General features: G+C 43.8%; 1 protein-coding gene across 1 annotated transcript in view; it reads left to right on the forward strand.

The window, feature by feature from the left end:
* Positions 1-10,344: 10,344 nt before the first annotated feature.
* The window catches only part of LOC117829112 (putative ferric-chelate reductase 1), a 34,281-nt gene continuing 23,267 nt past the window's right edge, over positions 10,345-21,358 (forward strand). Inside the window, exons 1-3 of the mRNA XM_034706663.1 lie at positions 10,345-10,406; positions 10,584-10,720; positions 19,704-19,801. Coding sequence (XP_034562554.1) covers positions 10,397-10,406; positions 10,584-10,720; positions 19,704-19,801 — 245 coding nt within the window. The 5' untranslated portion in view covers positions 10,345-10,396. The remainder of the gene's footprint in view (positions 10,407-10,583; positions 10,721-19,703; positions 19,802-21,358) is intronic.

The following is a 21,358-nucleotide window of genomic DNA, read 5'->3' on the forward strand; positions in this document are numbered from 1 at the left end:
AGTAGCGCCACCTAGAATATTCAAAACCCCTCCCCATAGAGTTTTTTTTAAGTTCTGATTCTTTTAACTCATATCTTTATTTATTTTTTATAATAATGGATCAAACATACAATTTTAGATATTCAGAAGAGAAAAAAATAGCTTTTAAAAAAACACAATTTTGGGATGGGATTTTGCGACCCCCCATCAGTGCCTCACGACCCTCCAGGAGGTCCCGACCCACACTTTAGGAACCAGTGCTCTAGACTGTGCCGTAGTTTGGAGGGTCAGTTTAGGGGATTACTGGCTCACTAACATCAATCAATCAGACTTTATTTGTAAAACATTTTTCATACAACAAAATTACAGCACAAAGTGCTGCACATGGAATAATAAAGGTACTTATAAAATAAAATAGATGAAAAATATAAAAAGACACTCAAACCAACCCAACAATCCATAAATGAGGTTCAGAACGTGACAACAGAAGAAGTTGATGACAAAATGAGGATATGTTAATGAAGAAACACTGGAGGTAAACTAAGATGTTAAAACTCAAGACAGGAAATTAAACTCGCCAAAATAAAATAAATGAATAAGGTAATAAAACTAAAAGATTAAACCAGTGAAAGACACCAAGAGGCTAAACTACAGGACTGCAGGCCACACATAAAAGACGCCACAGTAAGGTCAGATCTGTGATACGGGATACACAGAAACCAGGAAGTGAGAGGTGCATTTATGGAGGCAGCCGATGACTAGACCGACACTGAGAGTCATTTATCCTGAAGAGCTGCCTGACGGATCTGTAACCCAGACATTCATTCACACACGCAGGCCGAGCTGCAGCATGGTCTGAAGTCAGGAGATGGGAGGAGTCAACTCAAGCTGACAAAGAGGATGGACTTTTATTGTGATTAAAACACACACACACACACACGATCACACACGATCACATAAAGAGACGGGGTTCCTCTTCAGGATCAGAGTTATAGTTGATGTCGACGCCCTGGTCTTTTGTTCTGGGTAGTGAGGATGAAAGTTTTTAATTTGTGATGATGTGTTAACTGATTTCACATTTTAAAGTGCATTTATGGCTTCTGTCAGCTGATCTGTGTTCTGTACCCCAGTGTGCTGACCTGCCTCGTCCTCAGCCCCCCTGCAGTTTATCAGCACCTTGTTCCTGTCGTTCTAACACACTAACTTTATTTTGAGAAGGTGAAGAAAGTGTCTCATCTTAACATTTTTATATGTGTATAAATCCTGCGATGATTCAGTCTGTATTACCAGAAATAAACAGTTCATGTTGAAATTCATACAAAATAATGTATTTGTCTTTTTGTTCACTCCTGGGTGTGAGAAAGGGAGGGAGGGAGGGAGGGAGGGAGGGAGGGAGGGAGGTGGGTGAGTGCAGCCGACATGGACAGTGATCTATGTCTTTTACATCATTCTGCATTACAAAGAGTTCAGACTGCACAAAGCCAGACTCTGTCTCTGCTTCTGCAGCACTGAAACATTTAAAGATTCAATCAATCAATCAATCTTTATTTGTATAGCCCCAAATCACAACAAACGTTATCTCAAGACTCTTTTACAAACAGAGCAGGTCTAGACCACTCTATGTCAAATTATGAACAGAGACCCAACAACAGGACAGGATAAGACTCAGTCTGACCTCACCTTAATCCACCATGAGCATTGCACCTCACAGTATTTAGCTAGTTACAGCGGAGAGGACAAACTTCCTTTAACAGGCAGAAACCTCGAGCAGAACCAGACTCATGTTAGACAGACATCATGCCTCGACTGAGTTGGGTCTGGAAAGAGGGATAGAGGAGAATAAGAGAGAGAGGGAGTGGTGATAGTGATGAGATGAGTAGTAGTAGCTGTTGCCGTTGGAGTCCAGCACGTCCGTATCAGCTGGAGTCTGGAACGTCCACAGCAGGAGGACGTCTATGGCAGCTCAGAGGAACCTACGAGACAAGGGAGCTCAGGGACTCCAGAAAGGTCTATGGTTAGTAACTTTAATGGGACAGGGAGAGTTCAAGTAAGTGATGAAGGGGTTGGGGGGAAGGGGGTGAGGTAGGATCCCAGTGTAAGTGCGCCAGTTCCCCCGGCAGTCTAAGCCTATAGCAGCATAACTAAGAGCTGGTCCAAGCCTGATCCAGCTCTAACTATAAGCTTTATCAAAAAGGAAAGTTTGAAGCCTACTCTTAAAAGTAGAGAGGGTGTCTGCCTCCCTGCTATAGTCCTGATTGTGTCAACTATTTGAATCATCATGGCCGGGCGCCATCGTGCCGGGATGAAGTTATATAAAGACTCCATTATAAAATCATTAGATTCATGAGACTTGTCTTTAGGATATGTTAACAACTCAAATCACAAGGTAAGAGTTCATCAAAGTTATTAAGGTTCATAAAGAGCTTGTCATGGTTGGGTTTGTGTGGGTCTCAGGTGTTTCCAGGGACTCTTCCCCTTGTAGGATGTTTTTCTCAGGTCCCCTGTGTGCCGGCTGGTGGGCGTGGTGCTGAGACACTGGGCTCCTCTCAGCTACTTGATGTAATCAGAGGCTGCTCCTCTGCTCCTCGTCGCTCTGTGGAAGCTGCCAGAGTCTCTCAGCTTGTAGACCAGTACCCGGCTCCAGCAGTCTCTCAGTTTGCTGTATGTTCTGCAGGTTTGAAGACGTTTCTTACCCTGGACTAACACCTGTGCCTCAGGTTTGCAGCTTCTCAACAGCCAACCACCAGCCAGCCACCACTCACTCTCTCCTGTTGCTTTATCAAACTCTGTGAATCCTGCTCCATTGTCCTGTGACGCTCCCTGGCTCAAGCTTTCTCACAACGTCACAGAACTCACTCAGATAATCATAAGAAAGGATCTTTTCTACGATTGTCAGGTGGAAGAATCTCTTACTTCAAATATGCTACAGCAGGACTTTAAAGTGACAGTGAGGTTATTAATACTCACATGATCCACATTTATAAGAACGTGTAAGCAGTGTGTTGTTGCTGTAAGTAAATGTCAGACATACTTTACAACAAATATCAAAAGGATTCTTTTTCTGGGCTGTCTACACGTCCAGCTATTACACAAACCGGACCATTAGTCTTAAAGTACCGTTATGGAACGGCCCATTTGGCCGTAGCGTTAACCGCAAGCACGAATGCAAATAATTAACTAATTGCACCATGAAAGAGAGGCTGGTGCAAAACATCATATGTCCAGGGAACCTCCTGGAAAACCCCTATCCAACAAATTTGAATTGCGCATGCCTATTATGCATAAACAACAATAAACATGGTGAGCGGTACCACTGTGACTGAGAGAAGATCAAGAAGAAACAATGGTTCAGGTGAAGAAGAAATGGACATTTGATCAGAAGAATCTAGAATGAACAAACAGCTGTTATCAGCAAGTCAATCCTCAAAGAGAACAAACAAGGAGGAAGGGAAAGTCTGGCTTCAGATCTTGAACCGGGTAAATGTGTGTGGTGTTTCTGAGCGCGCTCAGCAGAAGACCTACAAAATAAAATCAGCAACATGAAAGCAGCTTTGAGCAACAAGCACCGCCACCAACGTGGTCCAGGTGGAGGACCGCCTGCCCCCCCATTGAAGGATGAGGACTTGTTAATGGAGTTGTTTTGGAAGGATTCACTTCACCATGTTGCTGGTAGGTTACCTAAGAATTATGTGGCGTCTCCTAAATCTAAATCTGCTGTATATTTCGATATCGTCATACTTTTCCAAAGGATTGGTTCGATCCATAAATATCTGTTGTCTTCTCATATTTGGTCTTAAACAGTAACACATAAGCACGATGTCCTCCATCCTTTAAACAGCCTAACAGGTGAGGTAATCCTGCTGTTAGCACCTGTAATGGTGGGGTCTACCTCCATTAAATGTAATGCTTTGTTGGGCCGTTCACCCGGCTCATGACCGCTAATCCATCTTTTTTCACTATAAGAACAAACGGCCCGTTTGCATCACTAATGGCTGGACGTGCATACGGGCCATGGATTTTTAGTTAAACTTCTTCAGAGGTTTCAAATGTTCTCTGTCCAAGGCTCACTCACGGACGAGACATCTGTATTCATAAACATGCTAAACATGTGCAGCAAGCCTCCCTGAACATCAGCCCACATGAAGTCCGCCTGAGCAGCTGCTGAGGAGTCCGTCTCCTGGTCTGAGGTGAGGAGTTGACTTGAGCAGTAGTTGGCCTGTGGAAGAGGAGTCAGGCCGCCCCATCAGCAACAGGGTGACAGGGTCTGGATCTGCCGGGTGAGAGGAGATGTATCCAAGAGGCTTTGAATTCAGAATGCCTTCGACTTCTATCAGGACTGTGTGAAAGACTGTCTCTGTAGTTGGATGGTTAGCCAGTGAAACATGTAGGGCCATCTTAACCGATTTAACCTCCCTTTTCTGGCTTCCATTAAAAATGTGGGGCAGATGGAGGGTTAAACTGGAAGCTCACCTGCGAGTGGGCAGATTGCTCCTTTAACTCAGGTGTCATGGCCTGGAAAGCGTTTTGCAGCTCTGTCTCGCCTCTTTTGAAATGAGTCCCACAGTCAGAGAGGAGCTTAAAAGGTTTGCCTCTGTGTGACACAAATCTCCTAAAGGCCATCAGGAATGGATCTGCACCCATGCTGCCCAGTAGCTCAAGATGTATCCAGCATGTTGTCAAGCATTTAAAGATTATGCCCTACCTTTTCTCTGTGCGACGACCAACATTCACTGTGAAAGGTCCGAAACAGTCCATTCCTGTGGACCAGAAGGGGGGCTCGAGGAGTCGAAGCCACACTGGAGGCAAATCTGCCATTTTGGGAACAACTGGATTGGCTCTCCATCTTTGACAATCTTGACACTGACGCTGATGCTGGCGGATGGCTTGGCGACCATGCAGGATCCAGCACCTGCGTCTCAATTCTCCCAGGACACGCTCAGGGCCTGGGTGTAGCAGTTTTATTTGTCCTCCAAGTCGCCAATGTTGCATATGATGATTGTCATGGTTCTAAATAGTGTTATATCCTCAATCAATCAATCAATCAATCAATCAATCTTTATTTGTATAGCGCCAAATCACAACAAACGTTATCTCAAGACGCTTTTACAAACATAGGAGGTCTAGACCACACTATGTCAAATTATGAACAGAGACCCAACACCAAGACAGGGTAAGACTCTGTCTGACCCCACCTTAATCCACCATGAGCATTGCACATCACAGTATTTAGCTAGTTACAGTGGTGAGGAAAAACTTCCTTTAACAGGCAGAAACCTCGAGCAGAACCAGACTCATGTTAGACAGCCATCATGCCTCGACTGAGTTGGGTCTGGAAAGACAGATAGAGGGGAGTAAAAGAGAGAGAGAGGTGATAGTGATGAGACGAGTCGTAGAAGCTGTTGCCGCTGGAGTCCAGCACGTCCGTATCAGCTGGAGTCCAGATCGTCCACAGCAGGAGGACGTCTACGGCAGCTCAGAGGAATCTACGAGACAAGGGAGCTCAGGGACTCCAGAAAGGTCTATGGTTAGTAACTTTAATGGGACAGGCAGAGTTAAAGTAAGTGATGAAGGGGTTGGGGGGAAGAAGGTGAGATAGGATCCCAGTGTGTCAGTGTGCCAGTTCCCCCGGCAGTCTAGGCCTATAGCAGCATGACAAAAGCTGGTCCAAGCCTGATCCAGCTTAACTATAAGCTTTATCCTCCCGTGTCGAGGCTTCGAAGCGTGTGCCGAGTAATCCAGGAAGATTTCTGTGAAGCAGGTATTGGTTTCTGTGTAGATGACGTATGTGTGCCATGTGCCGTACCATGTGACTGATTCATGAACCGGTTCAACCGGCGCAATTCATAACGTAAGGGGCAGCAAAACACGATGGATTCCCCCTCACCTTTTGTGGATTTGGGTTTTTATTGCCCGTTTTTTAGGGATCACTTCAAGCTTCTTTTTGCGATGGAACAAGCAAGAAAGATATGTTCCCGTCTGGGAACATTTTTAGCTGATCTCTCCTGATAAGGTAAGTACATAGTAATAATTAGGGCACCATAAATACATTTGACAACACAGAGTATCCCTTGTTCTAATTTATTTCTTTTTAAAAGTGTCTGTTGTGTTCAAAAGAACTTGGATACAACAATAGAACCTCATCTATGCTGAGGCATTATAGAGCCCTGCATGAAAACAAGGAGAAATTGTTTCGAAAAGAGGAAACCGCCTGAAGCCCAGCACTTTGGAGAAATTGTTATTTTTAAATAAAAATGAATCCAATGTTAGCCCTGTTTTACATGTTATATGTCGTCCCTGGTAACACAAACAGTCACAAACCAAGTAACACAAGCACAGTCACAACCTTCTCCCCAATTTGTTTCCACTTTCCCTTTTGACCTGCCCATTGTACCATAAAGACAGACACCATATTAAGAAGTTCATTATTTATGTGTTGGCATCACAAACATCATTCATTAATTTATTCAATTCAAAGCTTCACACACCAAAGGGACGGTGTCATTATAATCACTGCGCATATTTTACATTTATTGTCCACTTGATGGCGCAGTAGAGTAAATGGAGCACCATGAAGCCTCGGCCCATGAGTTAAACAATTGGATGGAAAGCCTCAATGCTTCACGAAGCTTCATCTCACCATCACTAGTTTTTCTAAACAAACAAAGAAACATATTCAATTTTCCTGGACAAACATGTGGAATAGAAACCTTTATATCATGACAAACATAAGCGAGATAGGGTAGCATACATTCAAGATTCAAGATTCAAGATTCAAGAAAGCTTTATTGCCAAGCGAGCTCGCACACACAATGAATTTATGATAAATACATAATAAAGATGATAATTCTCAAAGTAGAATTTAATATTAAGTAACATTATACAACAATAAACTCAGCCTCAGGTGATTAAAGTAAACAATATTCAAATGTACAAAGGAAATGTACTCACATAGAGGAGGCAACAACAGACACATGGCAAACCATCAAATGTTTGTGGACAAAGAGGGAGAAGGCCCTCATCCTGACCTTTATTATAAGGTGGGAGGCGCAAATGGGAGGTACTACATCCAGAGCTGCCACAGTGTCCTCTGGTGGTAAGGGCAACCTACCAGAAGTTTCTCACAGAACAGCTGATTGACCTTGATGGGGTTTGCAGTTGAATTTTGTGGTTGGTTTCATGGATTCATTTTATTCTGTGGGTTGATGGGTTTATCACCCTCTTATACTTTTATTGTAACAGTCTGAGCTAGTACTGGTTTAGTGTGTTTCTTAGACCCAGTCCTGACAGAGGGGGTTGAATGCCCGTCCATTTTTGGAGAGTATTCATGCACGGTTTAGCGTAGTTAGCTGTGTTCACATCTCATCTTTGGTTGGTGAGTGACGTCACTCCGGGGGGGGGGGGGGGGGGGCACTCAGTTTGTATGTGCTGTGAAAACGATTAAATTCCATATAAACCACTTCTTCACTTTTTAAATCATAAGTGATGCTAAAGAAGCAGTTTATCTATCTGCTTGGTCGTTGTTTACTTCTGCTTTCTAAAACCGGAAATCCATTGACGTCTGACCCAGCATCCTGCAGACCAGATCCACCAGGACAGTCAGATTGCAGACTACCTTCAGACCCAGTATGGAGTATGCTGTACGTACTACGGTTTTGAAAACTCTCTTTCCTCCCTTCTGTGTCGGTTCATTGTGATCTGTGATCTGTTGTGTTGTGATCCCTGTCTTCTTCTGCTCCTCAACCCCTTGTGTTTTCTTTTATGGGTTATGTGGACTTTGTTTGAAGTCATTTACTGTTTATTTAATCCTTTTTATTTAAATCTTCACTTGGGTCCTCTTCTCTTTCTTGTTTTTTCCCCATCATGACAAAAACGACAGATTTCAGAGCGTCAACTTGAGGCTGGCTCAAGAAGCACACAAATTCAAGCCTACACCAGAAAAAGCCTCTAAGCAGAAATGAACATGTTTACAGCTCTGTACAAAGAAACGGTTTGGTCTGAACACCTTTTTCTCTTTCAGCACAAACTGTACGGGGTACATGTTTTATAACTCAGCACTTTTTACATGTTTTGCATGCTTCTTGTTAGGTTGAATGAAAGTTCAGTTGAGTCATCCTCTGAATGTTAAACATTCCCTGCTGGTTGGACAGTCTCTGGTAATTTTCTCTGACATTTGTGTATCTCTATGAACCACACTCATGAAGCACACATGTAGACCTCTATCACCCGGTCTTTGTCTACCTTGTATGTGAAGGTAATAAGTAGAGCAGGAGAACACCTGTGGCCTCCTCCCTGTGCCCTCCTCCCTGTGCCCCAGGTATCCCACTCCTCTGTCATTGTTTCCTGGAGACTCTGACTCCGCCTCCAGCGCCTGAGAACTCAATAACAGCATTGTGTGACTCTCTGTTCTTCACCAGCTGTAATCTGAGTTGAGTGGGACCTGACCACTTGGTTGAAATGGACTGCATTGTGTTGCTGCTGCTGTTTGTTGTTCCGTCTGTTTGCTGCTACAGCTCAGGTCTGGTTCTGGACAGTTGTACAGATATGCGACCACACCACTCTGGGTCGAGCCCACAGACAGAACCTGCACCATTTACAGTCACTACGAACAACACCAGGTACAGACCTGGAGACGTGGTGACAGGTAAGAATCAGGATCATTGAATCTGGAATTATCACACAATTATTGCAGACATTTTTTCAACTTACTGTTATTTTACAGTGTCATGAGAGGTACTGTATTCACAACCTAAGCCTGAGGGTTTAAATGTGTCTTTACAGACAGATATTCTCTGAACATGAGTGCAAAGTTAAGTCTTACAAAATCAAATGATATCATTAATCTGGCGGTTACTCTGCTTTTGTTATCTTCATTCCTCCATGTTTTCAGATTTCTTTTTCTGACATTTCATGTTCCCACAGTGAAATCTGATTCAGCCTGTTTTAACATTTTTCACTGAATGATGTTGAAAGGTCCAAATGAAAACCCTCCACTGTGTTTAACACACATACACAATCATTGATCGTAATTAAAGAGTTAAATGCACAGATTTTCAAAGTGTGAAAGATCGCTGGTTTTATTTATCAGATTTATATATTAGACACCAAGATGCACAAAGACTAAGAATAACTACAAATGTCATGATATAAGCCTAAAGAAGCCCAGAGATATGCTTAATGTCATAAAGGACTGTGAGTGGGCATAAAGGACTGTGAGTGGGCATAAAGGACTGTGAGTGGGCATAAAGGACTGTGAGTGGGCATAAAGGACTGTGAGTGTGCATACAGGACTGTGAGTGGGCATAAAGGACTGTGAGTGGGCATAAAGGACTGTGAGTGGGCATAAAGGACTAAGTAGGCATGAAGGACTGTGAGTGTACATGAAGGACTGCGAGTGGGCATGAAGGACTGTGAGTGAGCATGAAGGACTGTGAGTGAGCATGAAGGACTGTGAGTGGGCATGAAGGACTGTGAGTGGGCATGAAGGACTGTGAGTGAGCATGAAGGACTGTGAGTGAGCATGAAGGACTGTGAGTGGGCATGAAGGACTGTGAGTGAGCATGAAGGACTGCAAGTGGGCATGAAGGACTGTGAGTGAGCATGAAGGACGGCGAGTGGGCATGAAGGACTGTGAGTGAGCGTGAAGGACTGCGAGTGGGCATGAAGGACTGTGAGTGAGCATGAAGGACTGTGAGTGAGCATGAAGGACTGTGAGTGGGCATGAAGGACTGCGAGTGGGCATGAAGGACTGTGAGTGAGCACAGAGGACTGGGAGTGAGCATAAAGAACTGCGTGTGCGCATGAAGGACTGTGAGTGAGCATGAAGGACAGATAGTGAGCATTAAGGACTGTGAGTGAGCATGAAGGACTGTGAGTGGGCATGAAGGACTGTGAGTGAGCACAGAGGACTGTGAGTGAGCATGAAGGACTGTGAGTGAGCATAAAGGACTGTGAGTGGGCATGAAGGACTGTGAGTGAGCACAGAGGACTGTGAATTGGCATGAAGGACTGCGAGTGGGCATGAAGGACTGTGAGTGAGCATGAAGGACTGTGAGTGAGCATGAAGGACTGTGAGTGGGCATGAAGGACTGCGAGTGGGCATGAAGGACTGTGAGTGAGCACAGAGGACTGGGAGTGAGCATAAAGAACTGCGTGTGCGCATGAAGGACTGTGAGTGAGCATGAAGGACAGATAGTGAGCATTAAGGACTGTGAGTGAGCATGAAGGACTGTGAGTGGGCATGAAGGACTGTGAGTGAGCACAGAGGACTGTGAGTGAGCATGAAGGACTGTGAGTGAGCATAAAGGACTGTGAGTGGGCATGAAGGACTGTGAGTGAGCACAGAGGACTGTGAATTGGCATGAAGGACTGTGAGTGGGCATGAAGGACTGTGAGTTGGCATGAAGGACTTTGAGTGATCATGAAGGACTGTGAGTGAGCACAAAGGACTGTGAGTGAGCACAAAGGACTGTGAGTGAGCATGAAGGACTGTGAGTGAGCACAAAGGACTGTGAGTGAGCATGAAAGACTATGAGTGAGCACAAAGGACTATGAGTGGGCACAAAGGACTGTGGAAATTGCTCTGAAATGTTTTGTCTCTGTTTCAGTTGAGCTCCAGGCTCCAGCCTCGATACCATTCATTGGTTTCCTGTTACAGGCGCGAGAGGTTGGGAGCACGTCTCCTGTGGGCTCCTTCGACCTGACAGCAGGGTCCGCTCAGCAGCTCACCTGCAGCGGGAAACTTGTAAGTTCACCCACACAGAGCACTCCTATGTGAATTACATACAGCACTATTTTTATCCAGCGCTCACATGGGATGATCCATTGCAGCATTCTTTGGTCTTTAAATACTGCACTGCAGGCAACTGAATAAGCAACAGTTCCTTTGATTATAAAATAAAACCATTTCTTCAAACATAAACAGTTCCCTCTTGTATCTGACTCTCACACTATCTCTTATTTGGTGATATCAACCCTTTGCTGTATATGTCAAGGTTTTCATTCTAAGCTGAGATTTTTTCATGCAAACAATAATCAAGAAACAGTTGGATAAATGCTAAACATACATTTATTTGCTTAAGTCAGGATGTGAGGAAACAGATCATGAGGCTCCACACTAAGCTGGGAACCCTCAACATCCCACTTCCACTGGCAACAGACATGTTGTCCACCCTTAAACTTCCTCACAGCCCTCCTCCCATGGGGCGGTTAGTTCCACCTGAATTACTTTCCTTCCCCCCTGAGACCACAGATGATATCAGGTCTCAGAGCTTTGGAAAGTGTTTCCTCCATGAACTGGAGTTTCCTCCCATGGTCTACTATCATCTGCCACCCCTTGGGGGGACTACAGCAGGTTTTGTGTGCCTCCGCCCTGTGCAGTCCTCTGCCCCTCCGTTATGAAGATGATGGTGCTCTGCAGTGGTTTAGTTTAGCATAGTTAAAGGCACAAAGATAAAGCCACATGGTTCCCAACATGAGCAGGCTCTCACAAATACCCTCTAATACATATAGGCACATTCCTACTCATCTCATTTCAGTCATCTGAGTTTCCAGGATACTCGTCATATATACTGCAGCCTGATTTTTAATGATGATGTAACATAAATATAATGCTTGATTTAAGTTTTCTGTATTCTGTTTAATACATATTAAAAGGTTAAGCTATTTAAAAAAGTATCTCAAACGTTTGAAATAAGAATTCATTAAGTATCATACTGTTAACATATGATAAACCTCCAAGAGTGCGTTACCAGTGTGGAAAAATCTGCAGCAGGATGCCCGAAACATCTTGAAGCTTTGGAGCAAACTTACAGACATGGAAGACAGGGCACGCAGGGACAATCTTCTAATTTTCAACCTTAAAGAGGGAGCTGAGGGCCCAAATGCTCTTGCTCACCTGACGGAGAATATTCCAAAATGGTTCCCTGCCCTCGTTTCTGCCCCACCGGAGCTGATGAGAGCTCATCATCTCAGCCATCTGTCCAACTCCAGTCCTGGGAACGCTCAACGCTCACGCCCGTTGATTGTGAAGTGCCTCTGATACACGGACAGAGATCGTCTGCTCAACGAGGCAAGAAAGAATCCCCCAGAGGTGACCGGAATCCAGCTGAAGTTCGCTCCAGACTACAGCGAGGCTACAGCAAAACGCCGCAAACCCTGCTGTAAGGTTATGCATGAAGCGCGCACCAGAGGCTTCCAGGCTTTCCTCCTGTACCCAGCTACAATCAAGCTCTACTGGGGGAGCAACATCTACAGTCATGGCCAAAAGTTTTGAGAATGACACAAATATTACATTTTCACAAAGTCTGCTGCTTCAGGGTTTTTAGGTGTTTTTGTCAGATGTTTCTATGGTATAATGAAATACAATTAGAAGCATTTCATAAGTATCAAAAGCTTTTATTGAGAATTACACAGAATTCATGCAATAAGTCAATATTTGCAGTGTTGACCCTTCTTTTTCAAGACCTCTGCAATTCTCCCTGGCATGCTGTCAATCAACTTCTGGACCAAATCCTGACTGATGGCAGTCCATTCTTGCATAATCAATGCTTGGAGTTTGTCAGAATTTGTGGGTTTTTGATTGTCCACCCGCCTCTTGAGGATTGACCACAAGTTCTCAATGGGATTAAGATCTGGGGAGTTTCCTGGCCAAGGGCCCAAAATCTTAATGTTCTGTTCCCCGAGCCATTTTGTTCTGACTTTTGCTTTATGGCAAGGTGCTCCATCATGCTGGAAAAGTCATTCTTCATCACCAAACTGCCCTTGGATGGTTGGGAGAAGTTGCTCTGGGAGGACGTTCTGGTACCATTCTTTATTCATGGCTGTGTTTTTAGGCAAGATTGTGAGAGAGCCCACTCCCTTGACCGAAAAGCAACCCCACACATGAATGGTCTCAGGATGCTTCACTGTTGGCAAGAGACAGGACTGATGGTAGCGCTCACCTCGTCTTCTCCGAACAAGCCTTCCTCCAGATGCCCCAAACAATCGGAAAGGGGATTCATCAGAGAAAATGACTTTACCCCAGTCCTCAGCAGTCCAGTCCCTGTACCTTCTGCAGAATATCAGTCTGTCCCTGATGTTTTTACTGGAGAGAAGTGGCTTCTTTGCTGCCCTCCTTGACACCAGGCCTTCCTCCAAAAGTCTTCGCCTCACTGTGCGTGCAGATGCACTCACACCTGCCTGCTGCCATTCCTGAGCAAGCTCTGCACTGGTGGTGGCCCGATCCCGCAGCTGTAACACCTTCAGGAGACGGTCCTGGCGCTTGCTGGACTTTCTTGGGCGCCCTGGAGCCTGTTTGGCAACAATTGAACCTCTCTCCTTGAAGTTCTTGATAATTGGATAGACGGTTGACTGAGGTGCAATCTTACTCGCTGCTATAAACTTCCCTGTTAGGCCCTTTTTGTGCAATGCAATGATGGCTGCACGTGTTTCCTTGCAGGTAACCATGGCTAACAGATGAGGAACAATGGTGTCATGCACCATCTTCCTTTTAAAGTGTCCAGTCACTCAATCATGACAGATTGATCGCCAGCCTTGTCCTCATCAACACCCACACCTGTGTTAATGTGTGTGACACCTGTGTGTCATTGAAATGATGTTAGCTGGTCCTTTTGTGGCAGGGCTGAAATGAAGTGGAAATGTGTTTTTGGTGATAAAGTTCATTTTCAAGGCAAAGAGGGACTTTGCAATTAATTGCAGTTGAGCTGATCACTCCTCAGAACATTCTGGAGTATATGCAAATTGCCATTATAAAAACTGAAACAGCAGACTTTGTGAAAATTAATAGTTGTGTCATTCTCAAAACTTTTGGCCATGACTGTAGACCTTCTTGGAGCTGGGTGAGGCTCAAAAAGGAAATCCCTTCTCTTGAAAAAGAGTAACGGCTTCGGCGGGTCGAGGATAGAGAACTCCTCGGCTGATCCAGACACTGACTTTGTAAAGCGCCTTTCTTTTCCCCGTTTCCCTTACCCTTATAGGGATTTATGGCTCTATAGTAAACAACAGTAAGAACTATGAACCCTAGTTTTGTTTTCCTCTTCGTTTCTCCCATTCTCTTGTGACGGAAAATTTAATGGTGCGTTCACACCAAACACGAACGATCGCGCTGTTCGTGCGAATACAGACGCGAGAATGTTTTGTGTTTACTCGCTCTATTCCCATGAATGACTCGCTCAATTCACGCGTCAAAATCGTGTGTAAACGAGAGCTCAAGATGCAAATATTAGCGAGAGGGAGGGGGGTTCAAAGGCCACAGCTGTCTGTTGTCAACAAACAGAATACAGTGGAGGCTGGCTAGACCGCAGTAACAAGGTTGAGCTCTCGGAAATTGAATGGGGAAGCCGGTTATGCTAAAAGGGGCGGAGCTAACTTCCTACTACAACCAATAGCTGGATTCAAGTGACAGGTAAAGTTTTTCTTTTTTTTTTTTTCTTTCTTCTTTTTCTCTTGTCTGCATATATATTTCTGGTTTGTGTCATGTTTGTCACAAACTGTCAAATATTAATGCAATTTATTCTTGCAGCAAAAGAAAAGAAAGAAAACCTTTTTCTTCTGTGCTTGTGACTGTGTGCATGCAACCATCACCATCCCTCTTAGAACTCTGGCCTATCTTTTATTGGCAGCTAATATCATGTTCTGTAAAAGAGCGCGTGCACACCTGGTGGGCCAAAAAAAATTAAAAAATAAGAGAAAGTGAAAGAAAGATTACATAAGGATATACAAAGGGACAGGGAGAGAGAAGGAGAGAGAGACCTAAGACACTTAGATGGAGAGGGACCATCTCACCATGACGCCAAAATAAATCCGTGGGGTGATACTAATGATTAAGCAACCCTTAGTGTCCACAATCATTACTGAAGCTTGGGTCGCAGAGGGTTGCCGCCGTGCTGTGTTCTATTTGTGTAACGAGACCACCACTGGTGCAGATGAAACCACTTGGGTCAGATCAGCCGAGCGGTACGGCCCGGCACCCGGGCCGCGAGAGCCGTCAGACCGAAGGACCCAACCCACCGCGGGAGACCCAGGCCAGGGGAGAAGCCAAGGACCCAGACCGGAGGCAAGCAGGTACCGCCGGAGCACCCAGGGCGACCCCCAGGTCACCCAGTAGGAGGAAAGGGGGGGAGAGATCCCGAAGCCCCCCCAAGGGACACCCCCACAACACCGCCCCCACAGCCCCCCAAGACGGAGCCAAAGGAGCCCCCAGGGCCGAGGGGGCCCGGCACCAGGAGCAGACAGCCAGGCAGACGGGCAGGACCAGGACCAGAGCCCACCAACCGGCGCGCCGCAGCGGGGGGAGGGCGGAGGCGGCAGGGCCAATCCCCCCTGCCCCCCCCAGACGGCCCGACCACTCCCCCCAGCCATGCCCCCCACCCACGCCCTGCGACTGATGGACCAGGCCGCGGGGGCATGGAGGGACACCCCAATGGCTGCCGTAGTAACACCCCCCCAACTGCGCACCACCCCACCCCCCAAGAGGACCGCGAGGGAACCCCGGGAAACCCGGCCCCGAGGGCAGCCGCGGACCAGGCCCCCACAGGGGAGGGGGCAGCAGGGGGACGGAGGGTGACAGGGACACCAGCCACCCACCCAGCCCCGATGGACCCCAGGCAAAAGTTTTTCACCACTCAGCAGATAATCCTCCTCCCTCTCTGTCCTCACAGTGAGCTCCTGTTTATTCCTGATCCCATAAAAACAGGTAGAGTCACAGAGTTCAGGAAGCTGCACAGAGATAGAATCAAAGTGTCCCATATATTCCAGATGAGGGAATCTCTGCTGGTCCATACGTCACACCTTTTTTCATTGTTTATGTATGCGAGGGTGGATTCGGTATCCTATTTACCAGGTATCAAGTGTACTACAGATTTCTTCTGTGCTATTGTTTGCCATTTCTGAACATGTTTGGATATGAATAAGATTACTGTTTTATCTTGGGACTGTCAATGTCGTAATTCACCCCAGAAGTGCACAAGCACAGTGGAGCTCCCTAAAAGGAAGAATGTTCATTTTGCCTTTATCCAGGAGTCACACTTTCTGAAAGATGATGTACATAGATTTCAAAATAAACATCATCATGTCATTGCTTCCTCTTGTCACACTACGAAAAGCAAAGGGGTCTAAATAGCTGCAAAGCGTAATTGAACCTATGATATTCCAGGGACCGGCAGGAGCAATGATGGTCTGATCACTTATTGTAAAATAGCTTTACATGGCATTAAGATTGCTTTAATATGTGCATACGCCCCCAATTTCTTTGACCTGCACTTTTATGATTAACTGACTTCCACATTATTAGACCTTCCAGAATACCATCTTATGATAGGGGGGGACTTTAATGCTGTATGGCTCAGTGATCTGGACCGAACTGGTTTAAGAGACAGTGCAGAACAACATTGAGCATCCATGTCTCTTCAGAAATGAGCAAATGATTATGCAATAATTGATATGTGGCGGGAGATGAATCCTTCTATGAAGGAATTTTCCTTCTTTCCAGGTAGACATAAAATTGTTCAAGAATAGATTATATTCTGGATTCCAAAACTCTTTTTAAAGATATTAGTAATGCTGATATGATCCCAGCCTCACTGTCTGATCATAGGGCCATTCTGTGTACTTTCTTGTTAAAAGTTGGCCAATCCAAAGCTCCCCGCTGGCGTTTCAACACTACTCTACTCCAGAACATTACTTTGAAACAAGAATTTGAGACTGAACTAGATGAATTCATTAGCATAAATGGCAGCTCAGTTAGTGATCCTAGAGTATTATGGGAAGAAGTCAAAGGTTTCATTAGCAATAAAACAATCTCATTTTCGTCAAATCTCAACAGAATAAGGAAACACCGCATTGAGTTTTTGGAAACTGAAATTTCAAGGGCTGAATAAAACGTGCTAACCAATACATCACCAGATAATGTGCGCAGCCGACAGTACTTACTGGATGAACTCAACAGCTTACTAAGACAAAAAACAGAATTCATAATTCATCGCACCAGACAAAACTACTACATGAACAGTGCACGTCCAAGTCGCCTACTTGCTCTTAAGTTAAGGACAAATGATCAGTTAGCAAACATCTCAGTAATCAAGACCAAAGTGGGTACACTAACATCTGAGCCACAGAAAATTAATAACACTTTTAAGCAGTTCTTTCAGGAACTGTATAAATCAGAAGTCACTCATGATGAAATAGTGTACACCAACTTTCTACAGTCCCTGAATTTACCAAAACTGCCCTCAGAAACAAAGAGTATATTAGAGGCACCTATCACCATCGAAGAACTGGAAAGAGTTCTTAAACAAATGAATACGGGCAGATCTCCAGGTCTGGATGGAATACCTCCAGAATTTTAGATTCATTTCTGGCCCCAGCTCGGCCCATTGTTGTTAGACATGCTTAATTTTTCGATTTTGAAAGGCTCTTTCTCCTCTAGTTTAAACATTGCTGTCATCTCTCTTCTCCTAAAGAAGGAAAAACCTCCGACCGATTGCTCCTCTTACAGACCACTGAGTCTTCTGAACAGTGAAATCAAACTCTTTGCTAAGGTCTTGGCAACCCGCTTTGAGGGCTTTTTACCTCTCTTGATTCACCATGATCAAACTGGCTTTATTAAATCCAGGTTATCATCCGATAATGTCCGTCGACTTCTACATGTCATAGATCTAGCTCCCAGATCAGATAATGATTCTGCTATTCTCTGGCTTGATGCAGAGAAGGCATTTGATCGGCTGGAATGGAATTATCTCTGGGCTGTTCTTCAACATATGGGTTTTAGCATAGGCTTCATCTCAATGATCAAATTATTGTATTATAATCCAACTGCAGTTGTTTTAACTGGTAATACATGCTCATCCAGATTTCCTGTCTCTAGATCTTCACGTCAGGGCTGCCCTCTATCTCCACTTTTGTTTGCTTTATCCCTACAGCCTGTCGCTCAGGCTATTCGACAGTCAGACGCCCTAGAGCCAGTGACAATATGTACTACGTCACATCATATCTCTCTGTATGCAGATGATATTTTAATTTTTGTAAAAAATACATCAATAACACATCTACTTCAGATCTTTGAGAACTTTGGCCATTTAACCGGCCACAAAATGAACTGGGAAAAATCCTCATTAATGCCGCTTGGGGAATTGAATAGGCAGATATCCACCTCTAATATCCTTGTTGTCAACAATTTTAAATACCTAGGGGTTCATATTTTCCCTTCACTTGATACAATCACTGCTAATAATTTTAATAAGGTTCTAAATGATATTGATGCAGACCTGAAAAGATGGTGCAAACTGCCTACCTCCTTTCAGTCCAGACTGTGTGTTGTAAAGATGAACATATTACCTCGTGTTCATTTTATAAGCTCTATGATTCCTCTGGCTCCCCCTGCTGGCTTTTTGAAGAAGCTGCATTCCATCATAAGTGAATACATATGGAACAAGAAAAAGCCAAGGATCAAAGCCTCTACCTTACAGAGACATAAATCAGCAGGAGGTGTAAATCTGCCTCCTTTTGAATGGTATGCATGGTGTTTTGCACTACGTCCACTCACAGTCTGGGATAACTCAAAATCTTTAGTGTCATGGCGCCCCATCTAAGAACAATTAACATATCCTCAGAGTTTAACTCTACTTAATGTACTCTAACATACCGCATAAAACTGTGAAAAAGGAGTTTGGACAAATTATTTCGTATTCACTGTTTTGCATAAAGTCCAGCAATTAGCAAAGATTTCCAATAAATTCTTCTGCCAATCTCCAATTATTCGTAATTATTGTCTTCTAATAGATGGAAAACCAATCATTTACCCACCATGGGAGGATAGAGGGGTTCATAAGCTTCAAGATATTATAGGGAATCAAGGCCTCCATGAATTCAGAGACTAACAGAGTTCCTATAACTTATGAGGTACTTCCTTCTTCTTTTACTTCCAGCTGCGTGCAGCTATGCGGACTCATGGTGTACCATGGGGCACAGATCTGGAAAATCATCCCCTTAATTTGCTAATAGGCTCCAAAGACAAACCAAATGGTGTTGTCTCAGACCTCCAGAAATATGAAGCTCATTATTGATGAAACTTTTTCTAAGTTATTTTTTGCTTGACTCAAACTTTTATTCCAGACATAAGGACGGGTGGCACCTGGGACGAAATCTTGAGAGCTGTCTGCAAAAGTGTGTTCCAGGCCTTGTTCTCTTGTATTTCAAATCAATCTTACTTACTCTCCTGCCAACTATTACCAGGCTTATTTTAATTTACCACCTTTTGCTCCTTTTGATCTGAGAGATGTGCAGGTCAGGACTTTACCTTTTAAAGCTGTGTCCTTTAACATGCTGATCACTGATTTAGCAGGAAGTGTCAGAGAAGTAACAGCTGCATGTCTGCAGCCTCCATGTTTTACACCACAGGTTCTCATCCATCTTTGTGAACAGGGCTGTTTATAGCTCAGATCAAACATTCAGTCTCTTGTGTTTGTGAGGAAGATGTGAAATGTCTGAACGAAAACACGTCAAAGACTTCAGGTGAAACATAATATGGAACGGCTCCACACACGAGCCCACCATAAAATGAATGTTAACACACAAGCTACCAAAAAGACAGGAGACATAACGACTTCCCGTGTTCTCACATCCCGTGTGTGTGTGTCTCTCTCTCTGTGTGTGTGTGTGTGTGTGTGTGTGTGTGTGTGTGTGTGTGTGTGTGTGTGTGTGTGTGTGTGTGTGTGTGTGTGTGTTTACAGAACTCGGCTGTCTCCCACAGATCAGAGTCCATGAAGACCTCTATTCAGGCCACATGGAGACCCGAAGACTCAGCTTCTGAGAAACCTGTTCAATTCTGGTAAGGTTCCATCTTTCTGTTTATATTTCCATGTTCAGCTCTTACATCATTGTTCTGAAGCAGGCCTGTTTGAGATACTTGTCAGTAGTGAGTGTTTCAAACTCAGCTTGGCTCCTTTGTTGAAAAAACAGCCTGGGATCTGAGACTGAAGCTACAGACAGGGCCGGGTCTACCACTTCATTTAGATCATTGTAAGGAACTCAAACGAAACCTGCAAATTATTGACTCATCTTTCAGCGCTTTACTTTGCCATCAAAATCCCACTTTTGTGTTTGCAGTATTTGCAGATGGTACACACACATGTTCCTCCGCCTGCAGCACACTGATCAGCTGCTTGGGTCTATAGTTATAATCACCATATGCCTGAGCTTACCCAGCTGATACAGCAATTCAGCTTAGTCTCCTCCTTAGCTAACAGCACACTCTGCTTAAGTATGATATATGGTGTGATATATGGTGATATATGGTATGATATATGCTAATATATGGTATGATATATGGTGATATATGGTGTGATATATGGTGTGAGATATGGTGATATATGGTGATATATGGTGTGATATATGGTGTGATATATGGTGTGATAAATGGTGTGATAAATGGTGTGATATATGGTGTGATAAATGGTGTGATAAATGGTGTGATATATGGTGTGATATATGGTGTGATAAATGGTGTGATATATGGTGTGATAAATGGTGTGATATATGGTGTGATATATGGTGTGATATATTGTGTGATATATGGTGTGATATATGGTGTGATATATGGTGTGATATATTGTGTGATATATGGTGTGATAAATGGTGTGATAAATGGTGTGATATATGGTGTGATATATGGTGTGATAAATGGTGTGATATATGGTGTGATATATGGTGTGATAAATGGTGTGATATATTGTGTGATATATGGTGTGATAAATGGTGTGATAAATGGTGTGATATATGGTGTGATATATGGTGTGATAAATGGTGTGATAAATGGTGTGATATATGGTGTGATATATGGTGTGATAAATGGTGTGATATATGGTGTGATATATGGTGTGATATATGCTAATATATGGTATGATATATGGTGATATATGGTGTGCAATATGTTGTGATAAATGGTGTGATATAAGGTGTGATATATGGTGTGATATATGTTGTGATAAATGGTGTGATATATGGTGTTATATATGGTGTGATATATGTTGTGATATATATTGTGATAAATGGTGTGATAAATGGTGTGATATATGTTGTGATATATGTTGTGATATATGTTGTGATAAATGGTGTGATATATGGTGTGATATATGTTGTGATATATGGTGTGATAAATGGTGTGATATATGGTGTGATATATGTTGTGATAAATGGTGTGATATATGGTGTGATATATGGTGTGATATATGGTGTGATATATGGTGTGATATATGCTAATATATGGTATGATATATGGTGATATATGGTGTGCAATATGTTGTGATAAATGGTGTGATATAAGGTGTGATATATGGTGTGATATATGTTGTGATAAATGGTGTGATATATGGTGTGATATATGGTG

The sequence above is a fragment of the Notolabrus celidotus genome, chromosome 17, assembly GCF_009762535.1.
Source record: "Notolabrus celidotus isolate fNotCel1 chromosome 17, fNotCel1.pri, whole genome shotgun sequence".
In the NCBI taxonomy this organism is placed as follows: Eukaryota; Metazoa; Chordata; class Actinopteri; order Labriformes; family Labridae; genus Notolabrus; species Notolabrus celidotus.